General features: G+C 31.4%; 1 protein-coding gene across 3 annotated transcripts; it reads right to left on the bottom strand.

The window, feature by feature from the left end:
* Positions 1–814: 814 nt before the first annotated feature.
* LOC100256746 (metal transporter Nramp1) lies at positions 815–15,641 on the bottom strand. 3 transcript variants are annotated; one of them, XM_010656720.3, is made up of 14 exons: positions 15,264–15,641; positions 14,920–15,052; positions 14,104–14,182; positions 13,972–14,012; positions 10,091–10,169; positions 9,898–10,002; positions 9,139–9,248; positions 8,744–8,925; positions 8,580–8,649; positions 7,559–7,732; positions 7,269–7,373; positions 2,702–2,833; positions 1,951–2,046; positions 815–1,347 (listed from the first exon to the last, which is right to left on the bottom strand). In XM_010656720.3, exons 2-14 carry the CDS (start codon positions 15,028–15,030, stop codon positions 1,006–1,008), a joined length of 1,626 nt encoding a protein of 541 aa, XP_010655022.1. In that variant the 5' UTR covers positions 15,031–15,052; positions 15,264–15,641; the 3' UTR covers positions 815–1,005. The 3 variants fall into 3 exon arrangements, with proteins under 3 accessions (XP_010655022.1, XP_059595656.1, XP_002273263.1); XM_059739673.1 differs by having other exon boundaries at positions 14,920–15,263; positions 15,372–15,641; XM_002273227.4 differs by having other exon boundaries at positions 15,372–15,641.
* Positions 15,642–22,052: the final 6,411 nt, after the last annotated feature.

The following is a 22,052-nucleotide window of genomic DNA, read 5'->3' as shown; positions in this document are numbered from 1 at the left end:
AAGAATGTGAAGAATCCTCTCATTCTTTATACTCTTCCCATTCTCTATTTCTTTGAACTTTTAAAAAAAATTTGGGTACTTCATATGACTTGAATATTATTTAAATAGGTTAATTACACTTAGGCTTAATGGATGAAAAAAAAATCATAATCCAAAAATACTAAATAATTAGTATGGGGATAAGAATGTAAGGATGCTCTATTCTCTACTTTTTTAAACTTTTAAAAAATTTTGAAAAATCAAAATGATAAAAAAATTAGCGAGGAGTATGAAATTCCATATTGTTACTAATTATATATATTTTTTGTATTTTCAATACTTCAACCAATATTTTATGTAATTATAATAATTATTTTATTAATACAATTTTCAATTAAAGTTGAGTACATAACTAGGTTAATGTTTGAGCAATGTATACTTATGTAAATTTATTTCAATTTTTTTTTTCATTTTTTTATAGATGTCTAATTAGACTTGCGATTCATTGAAATATTATTATTATTTTTTGGCATGAGATCAGTTGGTAACCCACATAGCAAGTTTTTTTTTTTCCTTTTTATTCACGACCTTCACATGTGGCAAAATGCCATTGGTGCAAGATTGGAGGTATGGTACCGAAAAGGATATATGTACCAAAACATGACCCTTTTTTAATACATTACTTGTGATAAGACAACTCAAACCTAAAATTTGTAGGTTACTTGTTCAAAGGGAAAATCAGTCAAGAGTATTCAAGTTAGAAACAATGACAATAAACGAAGAGGAGGGCATGAAAAGGAGTGGGTGGGTGGTGGTGAGAAAAGGAAAAACAAAATTCATAGCAGATTTTGCAGGTAATTCAACTGTAAATACTGAGTCACAAGAGATTGAAGGTACTAAACTGGATTCTCCATAGTTTGGATGTACAAATACGACCCCAAGAGTTACTTATTATTATAGCACACCTTAGCAGCATTAGCTTAGCAAACAAAAAGAAAAATCATTTTCCAGAATTCCAACTATGTATCAGTCAACATCTACCGTAACCCTTCTCTGAGGCAACTGCATGCTAACTATGTCTTCTCTTGGGAGGCAATCCATTGATGCACCACCTACATCATTTGTCAGCTCTCCATTTTCTGCTGTTGCTAATGCCAAAAGGTGTGTAGCCTTCTTATTTTTTCGGAACACCAGGTATCCAATACCACACACATACACTATCATACCTGAAAATCCAATTATTCCAGCAAACACGGCAGCCACCAGCTTTAAATGGCTGTGAAGAAGCAACTTGATGAAACTGGATGCAAGATAGTATATATTTATGGCCATGAGAAGGGAACCGATGATCCAAGTGATGGCTGTAATCTGGGGGGTTGGGGAAAAAAATCGAGTCAATAATTGTTAAGTCTAAAAAAATACATGCATTACTTCATTAATTCCACCCTCATTAATGATCACATTGTAGATTTTAACTTGCACTTCCTAACATAAAAGTCCCATATGTAGTTAACATGATCCAACTGATTGAGTTTAAATCATGATCAATGAAGAGTCAGAAACCTGATTGAACAGTATGATATATACCTATTTTAATCATGACTCATAAGCATATCTTGACATCTAATCCCTGTTTGCTATATTGACATGACCAGAACCTAATAGTATGTGATTATCTGGTGGCGTTTGTGTTTCAATATTTAATAGGCACTCTGTATGTTTAAAAACTAGAAGATACTTGAATACTGGTTAAGCTGAACCGTCTTCATATTCATCTCTAACATGTCAACGGACTCAATGCAATTTGTAGCCAAAACACTCACATTTCTTGCAAAAAATTTCAGTTGGACATCCTTTTGCTATGTGGATGTCATGTAATACGATACAAAATTTCAAACCAATCTGAAATGCCACCATATAATGAATGCGTTAAATCTATGCAGAATAGCACTAAAAGCTTGAGTCATTTACCATGGTCGAATTGACATATGCACCCATCTTAGTCTTGCAGCTGGTGAACTTGAGAAGTGGAATGAGAGCAAAAGGGAGTTCAAATGATAAGATCATCTGCCAAGACAATACATCAAAGGTTAGGTTTTCCGTAAGAGCTAAAAAATAGACATGAGCAAAAAATTCTCTATGTGGATATGTAACCGTGTTGAGAAACAAGCCTTGGTGTTTTATTTATTTACTTAATTTATTTTTTGGACTCCCTTTTGCTTTCATAAATGGGGTAATATGTAAGCAGTCAAACATAGCAGCTGAAAAATGATCAGATTTCAGATTTCATGAAATGATGGCTGCCATTTCCATAGTGGCACCATTGTGGATGATGTCAAGAAAACTATCATGTAAAATATAAGTTTACATATAAACTATGACTGAAGCCTTCAATTTTTAGTGGAACATCAAGGCATGTGTAAGAGAATGTAGTTGAGTTATGGATCAAGAGTCAACATAAAGCTTCCTCATTTTAAGCAACTATAAATATTTCATTGGCAAAACCATGTACTTGATACCTACTTGAAAACAATTGTAAGCAATCCAAATGCTGTGATTAATAATTTACTTCTAGATTATAACCTCTTTAGCATTAATTCTCTCTTCCAAATGCTTATTATGAACTATAGCATCTTTTTTACCTTAAAACAAGAAGGAGAAATTACAAAAAGTGCATGATATTTTGGGAGTAAAAAAAAGTTTGCAAGTAAGGATACTGTACAGATGCAATGATAATCAGCTTTCCAGCCCCAGACGAGCCACCAATAATTGCAACAATTAAACTTGGGATTATTGCCAAGCATCGAGTTAAAAAATTCCGGATCCATGGTTGTAGACGTAAATCAAGAAAGCCCTGCAAAAATGAATATAAGGATACACAAGTTAAGAACAGAAAAATATGGGCCACAGCACACATAATTAGTATGAAAAGATATGTATCTCAAACATTGTATTGAAAAATATTTTCAGGTACAATCTTTTTTCATGTAGGTAATCCTTTTTTTTTCCCATTGTTTTTGTTTTTGTTTTGTCTCTAATGGAACTCAGACTGAGAATATCTTATATATTCATCCCACAAGCCTTTGCTGCTGGAGCCAGGGGCCAAAATTATGTAAGTAAATATGACTTCTATCAAGTAGTTGCTGGAAAATATCCGCTCCTCCAAGCGTTTATTATTGGTCTTCTATCTTATGGTTTAGTCATTCAAAATAATAAATTGAATGAGAAATGTCAGACTCCTATACATTATGGGCATATCCTAATAGCTTAAGCTTTCAAGAAAGTTGGTAAATTAACATGGTATTAAAGTTACAGTTAACTGGAGGTCTCAACTTTAAGTCTCTCAACTCTCGCTTAGTATCTATTGCCCCATCTAGTTATCTGTAAATCCATAATTGCTACTGATTTGTCTCTCCATATTCTGGTATGGGGTCGCGAGGGAGGGTGTTAGTGCAAGGGAGGGTGTTAGCCTATCTATATCTATCAACATGTATATATATATATCCAATAAATTCAAGGGGATCAATGATAAAGCATAGTTTTTCCAAATTGAAGATAACAAAATGCAAGAAACTGTTATGCAATCACAGTAAAGAATGAAGAACAACCATAAAAAGGAGAAGATATACACAGTTCACCAGAACTGGCTCTCAACTCTCTTACCATCTATTCCCCCATCTAGTTATCTGTAATCCATAATTACTACTGATTTTTCTCTCCATGTCCTGGTATCTATCTATCCATCTATCTATTACGATAACAAAATGCAAGAAACTGTTATGCAATCACAGTAAAGAATGAAGAACAGCCATAAAAAGGAGAAGACACACAATTCACCAGAACTGGCTGACCTTCATGAAGCAGGGAAAAGCCCACTATCAATAATGTCAAAAGAGTTACAAAAACTCAGCTTTATTAATTTTCTATACACAAATATAGAGATTTTAAATCACAATTCATATATATATATATATATATATATATATATATATACATCCAATAGATTCAAGGAGATCACTGATAAAGCATAGTTTTTTCTAATTGAAGATAACAAAATGCAAGAAACCGTCATGCAATCACAGTAAAGAATGAAGAACAACCATAAAAAGGAGAAGACATACACCATTCACCAGAACGGCTGACCTTCACAAAGCAGGGAAAAGCCCACTATCAATAATGTCAAAAGACTTACAAAAACTAAGCTTTATTTCTTTTCTACACACAAATACAGAGATTTTAAATCCAATTCCAGATGATAATCTATCTCTATCAGGAATCCTAGCTGAATTAGAAAAGTTAGTCCTCTTCTGGAATAAACTTCATATAAAAAGGTGGCCAAACCAAAAACAAACAAAACCAGAGCAGGAGTTTGAGATTAAATAGAAGTTTGTAAAACAAGCATACAAGGCAAATCACAAAAGTCTCTGCCTTGTCTTTTAGACTCCACCATATATTACTTATCATGGTAATTCTTTGCACACTATTTGGCCGGTAGGGGTGCAACACCACTTCTATAGTAAGTTCAAAATACAACTACACTTCCTTTGCTACACTTAAACCTTTTTTATTCCTTTCTAAACAATGCTTATTGCTTGCAATACACCCACTTACATCAAAAACTTAGTTCTCTTGGGCAATTTTCACCAATTTCCAAGCCTTACGAAAACATCCAACTTCTTAGTTCTCTTGTGCAATTTTCACCAATTCCCAAGCCTCATTTTTTTCATACTGTAGTTGCTTCTCAAAGCACCTGAGAGATACAGTTTTAAGAATATGGGTTCCTTTACATTGGAAGCTAAAATATCAAAGAACTCCAGAAAAGTGAGACTTGGGAATTGATGGAATTGCTTAAGAAAACTAAGGTTGGTGGATCTAAGTTGGTGCACCGGAAGAAAGAAATATTGTTAGAAAAGGAATACAAAAAGAAGTATTGGAAAAGAAGTTTAAGAGTATTTTAAACTCAATTAAACCCACTTCTTCTTAGAGAGATGATGGCCCGTCCTTACTAACCATCCATATGGGTTGCAACAAGTTACTCTATGGAAGTAACATATAAATCTATGAACTCACAGTAGATTAGCTTGAAGAATGCAAGACAACTTGTCAAGGTTTAGATTGTTAGGTGGTGCCTTATAAACTTGCATATGATCACAAACTCCTACTTTGGTTAAATTCCTAAGTTTTTAGAATTCTTCTTTTTTGTTTAAAGTTTCTAGTAGAAGAGAACTTATTGTGAGGATTTCTTGTACAAGTAGGATTTATTTAATAAAGATAAGCATATATATTTTTGTTTAAATCTAGAAATTAAAAGATAGAAAATGAAGAGAACTAATGATGAATTTTGTAACTTTTGTAAAACCAAGGTTAATCTCGATTTTGACGATAACAAAATAAGGTTTGAAACTAATGATTTGTCATAAGTGTGTTTAGGCAAAAAGACTTCTAAAGAAGCAATCAAAGACATATCAAGCCAAAGGGAAATCAAGGAGGAGACCTCAAAGAGATGGTATTCCAAGTTCATTTTTCTAGCATTTGGTTGTAAGGTTATTGGTGTACTAGGTTCATTATGCATTCTATTCTTATTTAAGCATCTAAAATCATCTAAGGAGCTAAATCGGTTTTATTATTCTATAAATTGGATGAATAATCTTTCTAAATCAAAACTACCTTTGTTTAGTACCTTTCATAGTTAAAAAGATTTTCAAAATGACAAGGAGTTTATCTAAATGAGTTTTCGTAAGGATTTTGTAATAAAGATGCAAAAGTTACAAGACCTAGAAACTCATTTATGCATTTTTTAATGATTTAAAAAAAATAAAAAATAAAATCACTTGTTTCAAGGATAAAAACCCATTTTTGACATGCATTTCATCATTAAAAATGGGTTTTCAATCTTAAATTTTCATATTGAAACAACCTGAGCCTTTAAAGGTTCATTTGTGCATCATTATCTCATATTTTTTGTATGTTTGACCAGTGGTTGACTAAACTGATCAACCAATTCAGAAAAATTTTCATAAATTAAATTAACAGAGGTATGTTTCAACTGGTTGAACCGGTTGCTCAATTGGTCGAGCTCTTGTGACCTAATGGTCACCTGCAGTGCCTTTTATTGCCTTATGGCTAGTAGCCGGTTCAACTAGTTGTTCAACCAATTGATCCTAAATTGAGCCTAATAGCTAGTTCAAGCTTTTAATTCCTATTTAAAGGCTCCAAACTTCATGTTTTGTATGAAAGAGAGTTCCAAATTTTTATTGAATTTTATTTGAGCCTTAAAAAGGAGTTTTTGAGTGCACTTTATTCTTAAACCTTAGTGAACGGTGCAAACCTAGTCTCTTTGTATTCCATTTGAGTAAATATTGTAAACTAGGAATCTTTCTTCATTTCCATATCTTGTGAGGATTCTTTGGAATCATAATCCAAAGGGAAGAGTATGGAGACTTTGTCTTGAGAAGCTTTGTAGTAGAGGATGCCTAGGAACCATAATCCAAGAGAGTGATTGGCACCATAAGTCCAACAAGGTTGATTGAAACCATTAATCCAATTGTTAGCTTGGAGGCTTAGGTTGAAAGCATCGTAATAGTGGGATCCTCAATACAGTTAAAGCTTGAGGGTGGATGTAGGTCAGGTTGTGTTGAATCAATATAGGAACTAGTGTTTGCATTTCTCTCTTCCTTCATTTATTTGCAATTGTTCTTATATTGATTTTTATTATATTATTGTTTATATAGTCACTTGCATTCATAATTGTTAAATTTGTAAAAAAATGGCAATCATCTTATCCACCACTTTCCCTAGGTTCATTACCTTAGGTTGATTACCAAGAATCCTAACAACTTTCATATCATTAATGGTGTAATTTTTTTCTCCTCCATGGAAGTAAGAAAATTTTGTCAAACCTTGTGATTTGTTTTTCATTCTTTACCGTGATTGCGTAAAAGGTGGTACCAAGCTTTTATTGGCAGACAACAAAAGCAAAGATTAGTAAACAATTCAATTGATGGTTTAATTGCCCATTTGTAAAAAGGGAAGTGGTCATGTTTATTGACTGTCAAGGCCATGATCTTTAACCTTGAGAAACAAGGCTAGATTAGAAAAGAAAAACTAACAAAAACATGATCCATGCTTTGCATGTTCCATAGATTAACAGTCACTCAAGCTTCAAAGATCATTTTAATAAAACACGTATAAAGAGTTTTATGGGGTAAAGTTGATTTCTTCAGGAAGAGCTGAATATAAACCAGAACTCTTTATCTTGCAAGCAGATATGAACCCAATTAGCACATTACCTGCATTACATATTGCCCTGCATATGTTCCCGTGATCGTAGAACTCTGACCAGATGCTAGCAAAGCAATAGCAAAAAGCTTTGAGCTCCATTTGCCTAATACATTCTGCAAATGATAACAAATTAACAATATCATGAAAAATCTGGACAGTTGGGTTCAGAAGAAAAGGCAAAACCATACCAAGAATCCTGATTTGAAATGGATTTTAGCACAATCTGGTTAGAAGCTAAATGAGAGATTGAAGGATGATAACAATAAATGCCCATGTTGCTACAACTACAGAGACATACTCTGAGTAAAAATGAGGCTTTGTTCAGGTCCAAATCTTTGCAACTCTCCTGATCATCCAGGTTCAAATTTGAGGAACTGCAAACTGCACCGCTTACACATATAACAGAGACATTAATGAGAAATGCCACCATAAGAGCAAAGCCACTTTCTATCATATAAAATCTGCAAGCCTCCTGTAAACAAGGCATGTCATCAGACGCTGCTCACTAGTATGTTAAACTAAGCCTTTATTATAAAACCAAAGTTTAAGAAGCAAACATTTAGGAACCAAGATATATTATATACCATGTTGCCTTTATTTTAATAACTAAACTAAGCCTTAAAGTGCAGACATCATTCAGCTCCGGATACGATTTACCTAATAGAAGCATCAACAAACAAAAGAACTAGCTAGAGTAGCAACCCAGGATTTGAATACATTTCTTTTTAGATTATAAGTTAAGAAGACATTAGAAAAAAAACATTGTCGAGATGGAAAATGTTTTGCAGGAGAAAAACACTTCATTCAATATAATTACTATGCACATGATCCAGGATATCATTTATCTGATGATTTCACCGTATAATCTTCCTTACCAAGACATTATTACTAAAAACAAAATTAGATTTATGTGACGATAATCATGACCAAACTATTTACCAAATGACCACGACAATCTTTATAAATCTGGTGAATATTTCCAACTGCCCAGAATGATTTACTTTAGATTCCACAGTTTTTACTTGCATCTTAATTTGTTGGTAAGGAGTTAGAAAGGCTAAAAACAAGCTGACTTAGCAGCTGGGTACACGAGACAACCCTAGATTATACAATTACATTCTTATTGGGTTTACCAATCATCACAGCAGACCAATCCAGGAGGAAGTCCACCAGCGGACTTGGTATCACACATTACAGGCAAGACTAGCATAATAGGTAATTCACAACTATATTTTTAGGAACAATGCACATTATATTTACACTTTTGAATCACAAGGAATTATATGAAAAGTAGCAAGTTGAAGACTTCTCAATTTTACTTTGATGCCACGAACAGATCGTGGTATTTTCCTGGAAAGCACCAATGCTGAGTGAAGGAAGAGATTGTGCCTGCAGCAAGTGCATGAGAGTCAACAAAGAAGAGAATATTTTTTTGAAAAATGCATGGAAAAATAAGCACTTCTCATGGACATAAGAAACTTACGGCATAACCATAGCACCAAGGAGGGAAATTGCAAGACCAGTAGCACCATTTCCTTTGAGTTGTGGAACAAAGAGTCCACGCAAGACTTCTGAAGAATTGGGTTTTGCATAGCCAAGCTCCACAAAGAAGCATGCAGCAATTGTAAGTACGAGAAAAGCAATAAAGAATTCAAGTTTTCTAACCTGAAAATGAAAAACATTAAAGGTTAAGTTGATATTCTTTAAATGTTTCCTCAGTTATAAAATCAGTGTGAGTCTACAAACATATGTCAATTCTGGATCATATGAACTGCTAATACAGTACTTTCTGTTTTTACTGCATGAAAACGATGTAAATAAACCATTCAATAATAGTTGCATCCAGATGCATGGAATATGGAAGATATATCCACATACCCCATATTGCTGTAAAGCTAGAAGAACCAATGTACTAAGCCCTGTAAGAAGAACACCACACCACACAGGAATATTGAAGAGCATGTTCAATGCAAAGGCTGTTCCAATCACTGGAAAAAGAAACATGCAGAAATCAGAATAGGTTGAAGAAATGTGCATGACACATCAAGTTAATAATAATGAAGAGAGGATGCACTTAAGAAACCATTACCAAAGAAGCAATTCAAAGAAGAAACAAATAAACTTATACAAGTTCACAACATTCCTACCAGTATTATTTCAATAATCATAGTTTGTGTAAGTGTGCCCACCTGTTAGATCATTCTAACCATTGCCAATAACGCGACTGTCCACATAATTAGAGAAGGACTAAATATTACATAAAAGAAGTCCAGTGATGTGATGGTTGTGATCATCAGCTCTGCATTAATTACACACATGGTATATAAAAAACTAAAAATCAATCATAATGTATGGTCTGCATGTCCTCTAGATGGTTTCACCAATCCAAGCCTTCTAATAATAAATGATAACAAGGTAAGATATTATTCAATTTCAAGTACATAAAAGGTAATAAAATGGCTGTGGTCATCAGCTATGCATTAATTACACACATGGTATATAAAAAACTGAAAATCAATTGTAATGTGTAGTCTGCATGTCCCTCTCTAGATGGTTTCACCAATCCAAGCCTTCTAATAACGAATGATAACGAAGTACGATATTATTAAATTTCAAGCACATAAAAGGCATTATTACCTTCAGGAATGTCACATGCAACTACAGCAATTTCAGCAAGAACCCATAGGATGAAGTTAGGCACCTTTGGATATTCAATTCTGCAGTGCTCTGCTAAATGCTTTCCTACAATTAAGAAACAACGTTGGAGATGAGGATCAATAAATTGGGAGAAGATATTCAATGAAAATAGCTGGATAAAGAAATCACATACCTGTTACTACCCCCAGGTTGGCTGCTAAGGATTGAATAATGAGGGCAGCACATGAGGCCACTAATATGATCCAAAGTAACTGCACAGAGAGGTGTCCAGAGAATGTTAGATGGCTACAAGCATTGACAGGATGTTAAGTTAATAATGAATAACATAATCTTCTTACGAGGAGCGAGTTTATGTTACATGATGAAGATTGTTGATCCTCAAGACCATGAGAAGAGTGAATAGATTTGATTTTAATTTTTTTCATTTGATACAAAATCAATTAACCTGTTCTAACAAATTTGTTATCAAAACAAAATCACAATCAATAAAGGAAAAACAAAGAAAGAGATAGGATCAAATTTTTTATTGAAAATCCTTCAAAAAACCATGGTATCTAGCCCAGGCAAAAGCAATGCACTAGGCAAATTTGAGTTTATAAGGAATGCTAATGATCACTAAAATCAAATAGTGTGAACCTTAGTTGTTATATTTGAATCAAAAACTTCACAAGAAACAAATCTACAAATCATATGGGGACTTACAAGCCGCACCATTTGAACCCATAAGTCAAATTTCTCAAACTACAAAATGAAGCCATAAACAACAAGCACAACACTCAAAATCTACAAGTTAAAGATGGAATATAACTGTTATTATGCATGTCTTTATCAATTTATAACAAAAAAAAAATGCAGATTAAACCTCTGCATGTCTTTTTATTCTGTGTTTTCTATCACAAATTACTTAAGAAAATATACCATCTAGATGTATTAGAGGAGATTGTAAATGAATTGAAGTTGTATTGGCAATTCCATGACCGTTTCAATTGTTAGCTTTGGTTTAGGATTGATAACTACTTCCAAGTACATATGATTAATTGATGACACCATCATGTTCAGATTCAAGCTTGCCATAATGCTCGACTAAAGATAATGCCAATTTGATGGTCAAGATAATGTAGGCTATAGAGATGAAATTGTTTCAAATCACATAAGATTAGATTGCAATCGTATAGGGGTATTTGAGGCATTGTGATGGCATATCGAGACCACTGAGGAAGCCCAAATGCTTGGGTAATGCTAGATAGGGAAAGTGATTAGAAAGGGCATGAAAATCAACATTTTGGAAGGTGACCAAATTGCCCATGGTTTGGACTCCTAACTCATAACGGATTGACAACAAAGGAGCACAAGTTAGAAAGTGGCCAAATTGCCCCGTAGATTGGCAACAAAGGAGCTCAAAACAGTCTCACATTTTAGAACCATTCCCTATTTATGTTTTAGCCCTTATCATACATCCTTCATCTATTCAATTCACTCTATGACTTGAAAACTCTAGCTTCCCACAATTCTGCATCAGAGAACCACAATCCAACTTCCTATCAAACTGCCCTGTGATTTGGAACTGCTCCCTAGGCACGGTTGATAGCTCACTTCTTCTTTAACAATTCTGAATTACCCCAAGGTTTTGCTTCTTCTGAGGTTTGTGGTGTAAACTCAAAAAAGGATAAAAATATTGGATTTCACGAATATACCGGTAGTTGGATTTTAGAAATATATTAGGATATATCATGAAACATTGATGGAAATTTTGACAAAAAAATATGTTGGAAGAAATTTTGAGGAAAAATTTAAAAAAGAGAAAAGATAAAACAAGAAATAATACACATATTAAAGTCGTTACTTCTAAATAACTTCTTAAAATGTTTATAATTTTATTTTTAAATTTATACTTTTGTTATATTATATTAATATAAAAAAGTTATTAACCAAGACCCATTAAAAAATTATGATAATGGTTTTTATATTTTTAAGACTTGATCATTTGAATTTGAATAAAAGATTATTAAAATTAAATTATTTATTGAAGTTTTATTTTAATATTTTTGTTTGATAAAAATGTATTAAAAATATATTCATCTCCAAAATTCATTTTTTATTAAAATGAGAGATGAAAAGTTAAGTAAATACTACATATATTTGTTAGCAATTATGTAATGAAGAACACATTAGTTCAAGTGGTCATGGACTCTTTTTTTATGTAGGAGAACAAGGAGGGTTCAAGTCCTAGCATGCTTTTCCAAAAATTTTTGGAGCTTTGACCAAAACATTGGCCATCGAAAAATTGGGAAAATCAGTATTTATCAGAAAAAAAATTGAGAAAAATCCTGAAATATCAACCAAAAGATATATCAACTAACATATCCTATAGATGGCCATGGAAATATGATATTTCAAGGAAATATCAGCAATATTTCCCAAAATTCTTATCCCCAAGCTTAAGAACTACTCTCCATAGAAGAACCAATTGGGATTCTCCACATGGCATTTTCTCTCTCTCTACACACATATGCTATAAATAAAGCCAACATGGCATTTGTAACAACTCTCAACAGTTCTCAACGAAATCGCATTAAGAACACATTTGAGAGCATTTTTAGGGCTTGAATTGAGCAATCCGATTATTATGTCAGATCATGAGAATTTCATCTTAGATTTGAATTAAATAAGGATTCTTGTGATCCTTATATCCCTTTTGGTGAACAAATTCAAAGCAAGTTCAAAGATCAAAGCCAAAGTGATTCCAAAGACTAAAGTTAAAGGGACTTCAATAATTGGCATGAAGCTGCAAATCTCGGGGTATGAGCAGGTCCAGGATTCATTTTGTGCATTTAGTTTTGGTAAGATATATTTTTGTAATCTGATTTTGATTAGTAGATGTTGAGTAGTCGAGATGGCTACTAGTTTTTTTAACTTGTAAAGAGGTTTCCACATATATTATTGTGTTTTATGTGGATGTGATTGGATTTCTATTAGCAAAATCCACAGCTTATTCAATTGAGATTAATTATGATCAGATAGAGATAGACCTCCAAGGTTAATTGCAATACTAGTCCTAGTTGAGACTTGGTTGTATTCCACCAATTGAGACACTTCCAAATCAAATTTAGAATTTTTCATGCTTGAAAAAACTTCCAAGAAGATCAAAGAGCCAAAAACTCTGCCACTTGTGTGCTCCTTGATTGATCGAACAAATTTTCACTAGATTGATTGAACTAACTTTGCAAGAATTTACTAGCTTTTTTGTTACTTGAATCGATCAAGCAGAACCTTCATTAAATTAAGAGTTTCTCAAACTCGAACTCCTTTCATCCAAAAACAATTCTAATCAATCTAATCACGGTTTAATTGTGATACTAAGAACTAAACTAGATTGCCTCCTTCACAATGCCTAAAGTTTGCTGATGAATTCATGCTTGATGATCTTCAAGAATAAACATGCAATACATCTTTCTGACACCTTTCTATACTACCTATGTAATTTGGTGGGCCATATTTTGATTAGGCATTGTTTATAATATTACTTTTTTGCCTTTAAAAAAATAAATAAATGAACAAGCAAAACAAGCACTCAGGGCATAGTCAAGGTGTATTGTTATGCAGACAATCTTGACATCATAAATCAATTTCATAACAAAATTTTCAAACCATATTTTTAAATTAAATATCCTACCACTAACAAGCATCCTAAGGATAAATAGACCAACTGAAAAGAAATTCCATGTTTGTGAAGGCCATGAAAAGCTTCTAAGGCCCAGATTAACAAGAAGATGACTTCACCATTCATTCTATCAAATTCAAGCAAAATATCATAAACATATGGCCAAAAATTTCTAGGAAAAAACAGATTGTATTCTAATCAAGCCATCAATAAGGTAGGAGGTATATCAAGCATACTACATTTAGAGAATTCCAATCTCCATGTAGATTGTACAGGACTTCTTAGTTCTAATGGTATGCCATTGCTTGACACTCCTAACCAGTTCTGTGAAAACAATGAATTGCTATTAAATTTCAAATTGAAGCAATGGAATTAAAAGCTAAAATACAAACCTCATACTTGTACTGTGCTCCTGATTGGAGATCAGTCTCAACTGCAAGGCGATCACAAAATATAGATGAGGGCATAATTAGGAAGAGCATTTTATAGTAGTAAAAAAAGGAACTAAGAAGTCTCAGTCTTACAATTTCCAGGATCAATATATGCAATAGACACAAGAAACCCAGGACCCATATATGCAAATAAGTTTTTCCAGCTTTTCCTCTGCACGATAAATCATTTAAGGCCATCAATCAAGGTATTCACATAAAGTAACTAATCTCAGTTCCAGCATGTATTATGACAGCATAGCCTGGAGTAAACCATCAAATACCTTACATTACTGACAAGAGAAAATAATGTCAATCAGGTAGGCGCTCAAATATATCACCTTGAAAGCATTTCTTGTTTAAATCTGAAGGCTACTGGCTCTCAAGATTGTCTTACAAGTTACAACTTAATTCAGTGAGTTAGATGGAAAAACAATAAATGTTTGGTGAAGTTGATCATCCATTGACAGTGTAAATTATAAACATCTAAGCTACTCATTAATCTTGCAAACTACATGTCAGGATCCACCACAGATCAATGTTGTGCTAATCAAATATCTACACTTAAATCTTTTGTTGGGCCCACTCTTAAGTTTGGCAACCTTCTTCACTTTCCTCACTATCTTGAATCAGGTATGTTTTCTTAAAAAGAAAACAAATAGGTTAAAATGCCCTGATTCTCCCTCTTATTCAATTAATCATACAAGTGATTTTTTTTTTGGCTATTAAACATAGAAATTCCTCAAAGTTGCCACCATATGAAAGCCAGAGTCTCATTTTGGAAACCAAATCCTGAGTTCAACGCCGGAGTCTTCTATGCCTCATCTAAAACCACAGACTTGTCAAAGACGAAAACCATAGGATAAACTCAGAGCCCAAAAGACATCCACAAAAATATCGAATCGTACTTACATCAGGCACAACAATCTGATCAGATTCGGGATTCTCGATGAGTAGCGCATTTGATAAACTTCTATTCCCAGTGCTTGCAATGAACTGTGGTTGCACCGGCGTGGAAGCCATTATGGCCAACCTCCTTCTCTACCTATCCAGATGAAAGAATGAAAAAAACTTCAAATCAAAAGTGACGGCGTGTATACTTCAATTTGTACATCATTGGAAACCTTTGCTCTGTTTGGTTGCTAAGAAAACAGAGGAACCAAAAGGGAAAAAAAAAAAAATCATTTTAATCTTGTCTTGGGGTTTGTAAATAAATAAAAAATAATAAAAAAAACCCTCGATCCAAGACCAAACACCTGCATTAAGATTCAAGTCTTCTATCATTTTGGGATTCAAGTCTTCCATCATTTTCCCACATTTTCTCAACACCCAAAAAGAAAGCAAAGAAGGAGAGCTTCACAAACCTAAGTGCCGCTGCTTCGGAGTGGGAGGGTGTCGGGCCTCCTCGCTCTTTTTATACAATCCTCTACTTTGTGTTTATATAGAAATGAGTATCGGCCACTTTTTCACAATAATTAGTTGATAATTCCCAACTGGGTACACATTTTCTCAATTAGTTGATAATTCCCTGCTGGGATACACATTTTCTCTCTCTAAAAAAGGAAGGGCGTCTGCATGGAGATGGAGGGAATCACAGAATCGGATCTCTCCGAGGAAAGGAGTGGAAGTGCGTGGGTCGCACGCATTCGGCATTTTTTTTTTGATATGAAGCGCTGCAGAAGTGACGCGTAAGCAAAAAGAAAATCGGAGTGGACCAGAGACAAAGTGAGCTTTTGACTCAATGTGGGTCCTTCACTGATCCCTGTACTTGATGAGATTGCCTTTTAAACGACGGCCGACGGTGGGTTTTCTCTTCAATGGAAAGAACCACTGACGGTGGCTTTTCTACCACCTATGCTTTTGATGATATGGATTAAAATCTTGGGTATATCATCCATATATCAGCATTATATCTAACATCTGTAAATACCAATACAAAATTCGGAAAGATACATCCGTTAACAAATATTTTGCTGATATTTTATCAATTTTTTTATTATTTTTTCGATAATTTTTTTATTTTTTTATTATTAAATAAATAAATTATAATTATTTTATTGTAATATTTAATTTAATTTACTATCAAAAATATAAAAACATAGTTTTTTAATAGGTCTTTTTTATATAATCTATATATTTATTAAATATAATAAAATTAAATATTAAAAAATTATATATATATATATATTATTATTTATTTGATATCATTAAATACATTTAAATTAAAATGGACCATAATTTTAATATTAAATATATTTTAAAATTAGACATATTATCATACTAATATTATATAACAATATATAATGCAACTTGATAATAAATGTACATTTATAAAATTTATATTTGTTATTCATGTAGAGGATATTATTATCAAATATGACAAATTATATATATATATATATATATATATATATATATATATATATATAAAATAAAAGTAACTTTAAAATATCTATTTTTACTTCTTATATAATTTTTTAATATTTTTTTAATATTTTCAGGATTTTATTAATTTTTACTTCACCAATATTTTGTATTAAAATATCCGTCGATATGCCTTCAATATATCTATAAAATCAAAGTATCGAATATATCCGTGATTATCAATATTTTCATCATTAATCCTAATTATGATGATAATATCATAAGCTGGCTCACAAAAATGGTAAAATCATAAGGAATTCAGGGGAAAAAGGGTACCCAACAAGAAAAACAAAAGAAGATATTTTGTACAATAATAATATAAAATTTTAATTAGGACAACACCCTTGTGCCCCATGAGGGTGGGGGATCAACTTTGATGCATTTGATAATGATTTGCATCTGACCCGTATAAATATTATTTGCTCTAGGCACAAAGAGACCCCACGGCTTTCAAACGCGTATATAGAATTAATAGAAATTCATACTTATATAGTACCAAGAATTTTCCTCCTATCCGAAGTAAGATGTCACAAACTATTTAAACATAATTTCAAATAATAATAATAATAATAATAAATCCAAAAGAAAGATAAACATTTGTCAATGTTGATAATATGATAGGAAATAAATAGATGACTCATTAAAGAAGTGAATATATTTCAAATTATTTTTAAATAGATGAAAATAATACCAATTTAAAAAATTTGAGGTTAGTTTTTCTATCCTAAGACATTGACCAACTTCTAAAATTTTCATAGAAATCCTTCGACTACTTAAAATATGCATAAAAATTAATTCCAATTTCTATTCAAAATAGAAAGAAAACATAAGTAAAAGTGGAAGAAAATAAATAAAAAATAAAAAAATAAAAAATAAAAAATAAATCTAATGTTTTCTACTTCAAAATTTCATTTATTTTAATTTAATTAATATTAAATAATTTAAAAATATATAAGTTTTTAAATGATTTTTAATTATATTTGATATTTTTCAATAAAACTAGATATGAAAAAATAAAAATTTTCTTAGCTGGGTGCATAACAGGGCTAGTTGAATTCAAAATATCCAAAGTTGCATGGAAACAAAACAATCCACCAACCTCGGTGGAATCAACTTTTACAAAATCTAATAAATTAAATAATTTATTTTAATTATTTTTTAAAATATTTGTGTAGGATAACTAAATTGACGTTTAATTTTTTTTATTGAATAGGAAAAGTTAAAATATTTTATTTTTTTATATTTAATAAGAAATAATTTATTGATATTAATCAATAATCCTAAATTGAATTTATTAAAATCTTAAATATGTGGGATAATCTTAATATATTATTTTTAATTGAATAGAAAAAATTAAATATTTTAATTTTTTTATATTTAAAAAAAATATAAAAAAGAAAAAAAATCACCCCACCCATCTTACAAGAGATGACATCGGGAACCAATTACTCTTTTTATAAGATGTTGAAAGAAAATCTTCAACCACTTATGACTGAAAGCCGTAATGTTTGTAAAAGGTTGTCTTGATATTAAAAAAGCAAAGTCGATCATCTTTGGCATTACGTACAAAAGGAGCCGAAAGAATAACAGGACTTTATGATAAATAATAAATATAATTTTAAATTTATCCTTAAAAGTATAGTCACTAATTATTATTTTAAATTTAAATTTAAAATCATAATTTGTAACTATAATTTTATAGATTTAAAAAAAAATTATAACTATCGATCATGATTTTATGACATGGATACCTAAAAAAATATTTGTCACATGGACTCCAACCATGATCTTAGAAAATTACACAAACACCCCTTGTTATTTTAAGTGTTTTGTTACCAAACAAATTGAGAATATTCACACAGGTCAACGCCATAGTCACGCACTCCAATGCCGTCTTAGCAGTCCACATGGATAGACACGTAGGATTGAAAATAAAATATGAAAAAAAAAAGAGGAAAATTTATGTAAACATGGTGCATTATGAAATAAAAGAAGAAAAGAGAACTCAAAAATGATCATTTAAGAGAAACTACATTTTAATAATAATAATAATAAAAAAAAAATCTCCATTTCATGCACTATAATAGTGTCATCCTCATTGTGCCCGAAAAAGCCCTTCCACCAATTAAAAGTAGGTTGTCAAGACAAGCTGATAAATACACCTAATTAAACCCACGTACATAGATATCATATCACCCGTCACCACTTCAACCTTTACATCCAACATGCAAGTCATTAGAAATAATAACAATTTTTTTTACCTAAAAATATCAATGTAAATATATATTTATTATTCATCACTGTTTTAACCTCTATATTAAATATGTTATTGAATATAGTAATATTGTTTTTACCTAAATAACTAAAAGTATTATTATAGATAATAAAATGTATTAACTTATTATGTGCTTTTTATTGTTAATGTTATGAATTTGACAATGATTGTTAAATAATATGTCCAAAAAAAGCACATAATGTACTTTTTATTAACATTATTTATTAAAATAAAAATAATTTTAATGATTTAAATTTTTAATTAAACAAAAATGTACTTTTTTTAAACATATTTAATAAACAACATTAGTTTTTTTTTTTAATGTAATATGATGGGAATTGTGAATTTATTTTAAAAAAAAATTAATGCAAAGACTTTTAAAATTTTAATTTTATCTACCTTCAAATATTGTTTTTAAAATTAAATCCTCTTAAAAATGATCAATTACTATTTTTTTTTGTTAAATGAAATTAAAGGCAAGTTAATATTTTTCTAATATTATTTTTCTTTTTTTATTTTGAAGAAAACAAAAAATTTAGTTTCAACACATGTGGATTGTGTTTTTTATTTTTATTTTTTAAAAATCTAGGTTTAATATTCTATAAAATATTTAAAAATAAAGAATATAAAAAATGAAATCCATAATATAAGAATTATAAATATAAAAATAGTATGATTGTGAAACAAAATAAAATATTATCTATATATATATATATATATATATATATATATATATATATATATATATATATTTGAAATCAATATTATTTAAAATATTAGTATATGTTTATTTTTTTATTAGATTATTAATTATAGGTGAGTATATTTTTATATTAAAAACTAATTTATTTTAATGTATTAATTACACATGATGTTAAAATAAATTTTTAATAAAGAAAATGAAATAAATAATGAATAAATGAATTGTATTTGGCTCAGCCATTGTATTGTGATTGCAAATTGCTTGTAGTCAGTTAATGCGGTGTTCTTAAAAAACTGAAGCTGATATTAAGTTGTAAAAGGGTCTGATTTTCAATCATCTGATCCATGATGTAAAATATGAAAGCATGAAAATATTACAAAGAAGTGCAAAAATATTGAACCACTGGGAATTTTAAGCTGGCTCATTCAGTCTCAGTCTTACAATTTCCAGGATCAATATATGCAATAGACACAAGAAACCCAGGACCCATGTATGCAAATAAGTTTTTCCAGCTTTTCCTCTGCATGATAAAACATTTAAGGCCATCAATCAAGGTATTCACATAAAGCAACTAATCTCAGTTCCAGCATGTATTATGACAGCATAGCCTGGAGTAAACCATCAAGTACCTTACGTTACTGACAAGAGAAAATAATGTCAATCAGATAGGCGCTCAAATATATCACCTTGAAAGCCTTTCTTGTTTAAATCTGAAGGCTACTGGCTCTCAAGATTGTCTTACAAGTTACAACTTAATTCAGTGAGTTAGGTGAAAAAACAATCAATGTTTGGTGAAGTTGATCATCCATTGACAGTGTAAATTATAAACATCTAAGCTACTCATTAATCTTGCAAACTACGATGTCAGGATCCACCACAGATCAATGTTAATGTCCAAGTGCAAATGATGTGCAAGGATCCTGCCTAAATTCAGCTATGTTGATTTGATGGAATGTCAGCCAGTTTTTTTGTCACCCCTGAACTATCATGAGAATCATTGTGCAAAATGAGTGAAATATTGAGCTAAAATTTTGCAGAAATATGAGAAGGAAAAAATGGTTCTATTTTTTATTTCTTGAATAGAGTAGAAAATACACTGCTATAAATAATGAAGTGATTGAAAATACCATCCCATTATTCACATGATACATCTACTAACTTACCTAGAAAGATTCTCTAATTTTAGGAAACAAAATAACTATGAGATTTGATAACATGCCACCAAAATCTCCTTATTATAGAAAATACCAAACACAATCAATTAATTCCACACTCCCCCTCAAGTTAGGTTGTAGATGTGATAAAACCTAGCTCGGTATCCTAATCTTCAAAGTTGATCCTCGGTAGAGCTTTAGTGAGGATATTTGTTGTGTATCTAGCTGGATTTATCCCTTCATCTATTTTTTCCTTTATGAAGTGACGATCTTCTTCAAATTGATAAATGGTAGTTTTTTCCATTCATACTTTCATTCGTTCATGTACAGAGAATATATAGAGGGTAATCACCATTCTAAGAATGGGAAGGAATGATACAAGGAAAGAATGATATAAAGAAATAACAACTAATATCCTAATATTTCAACTTTCCTAATATCTCAATATTTTTAATATCTCAATTTTCTTAATATTTAAACATTCCTAATATCTCAACACTAAATAATATAAGAAAAGAATGATATACGGAAAGCATTCCTAATATCTCAACACTCCCCCTCAAGTTGGTGCATAGATGTCACACATGCCCAACTTGTCTAAAAATTTTGAGAACACTTGACTTGAGACAGCTTTGATGAGGATATCGGCCAATTGGTCTTTTGATTGAATCTTAGGCAATTCCACAATCTTATCATCCAACTTTTCCTTAATGAAGAATCTATCCACCTCGACATGCTTTGTTTGATCATGTTGTACTGGATTATGAGCAATGTCACATGCGGCTTTATTGTCACAAAACAATCGGATTGGTTGCCTAGATAGGTAACCTAAATCCTGTAAGAGAAGTCTTAGCCATAATGCCTCACAAAGTCCTAGAGTCATACCTCTAAATTTTGCTTTTGCACTTGAACGAGCGACGACATTCTGCTTCTTACTTTTCCATGTCACAAGATTACCACCTACAAAGGTAAAGTAACCAGATGTAGATCGCCTATCATCCACTGCACCGGCCCAATCAGCATCAGTATATACTTCTATACTCTGATGATTAACATTTTTAGCGAACAAAATTCCCTTCCCAGGAGCATTCTTCAAATACCTCAAAATACGCATAACTGCATTCATATGTTGCTCTCCAGGATTATGCATGTATTGACTCACTACACTCAATGCATAAGCAAGATCTGGTCTTGTATGAGCTAAGTACATTAATCTCCCCACAAGTCTCTGGTATCTTCCCTTATCGGTTGATACTTGATTAGGCTCAACACACAATTTCAGACCTTCTTCTATTGGTGTATTAACAGGTTAACATCCCGACATTCCAGTCTTCTATAAAATATCTAAGGCATACTTTCTTTGAGACAGAAAAATTCCTTCACTTGATCGAGAAACTTCAATCCCAAGAAAGTATTTCAGAGGACCTAGATCTTTCATTTCGAATTCTCTAGATAGATAATTTTGCAGAGCTTTTCTTTCTTCAGGATC

The sequence above is a fragment of the Vitis vinifera genome, chromosome 9 (genome assembly GCF_030704535.1).
Source record: "Vitis vinifera cultivar Pinot Noir 40024 chromosome 9, ASM3070453v1".
Lineage (NCBI taxonomy): Eukaryota > Viridiplantae > Streptophyta > Magnoliopsida > Vitales > Vitaceae > Vitis > Vitis vinifera.
Note: the sequence above shows the minus strand (reverse complement) of the source record. Positions and strands in the feature narration are given on the sequence as shown.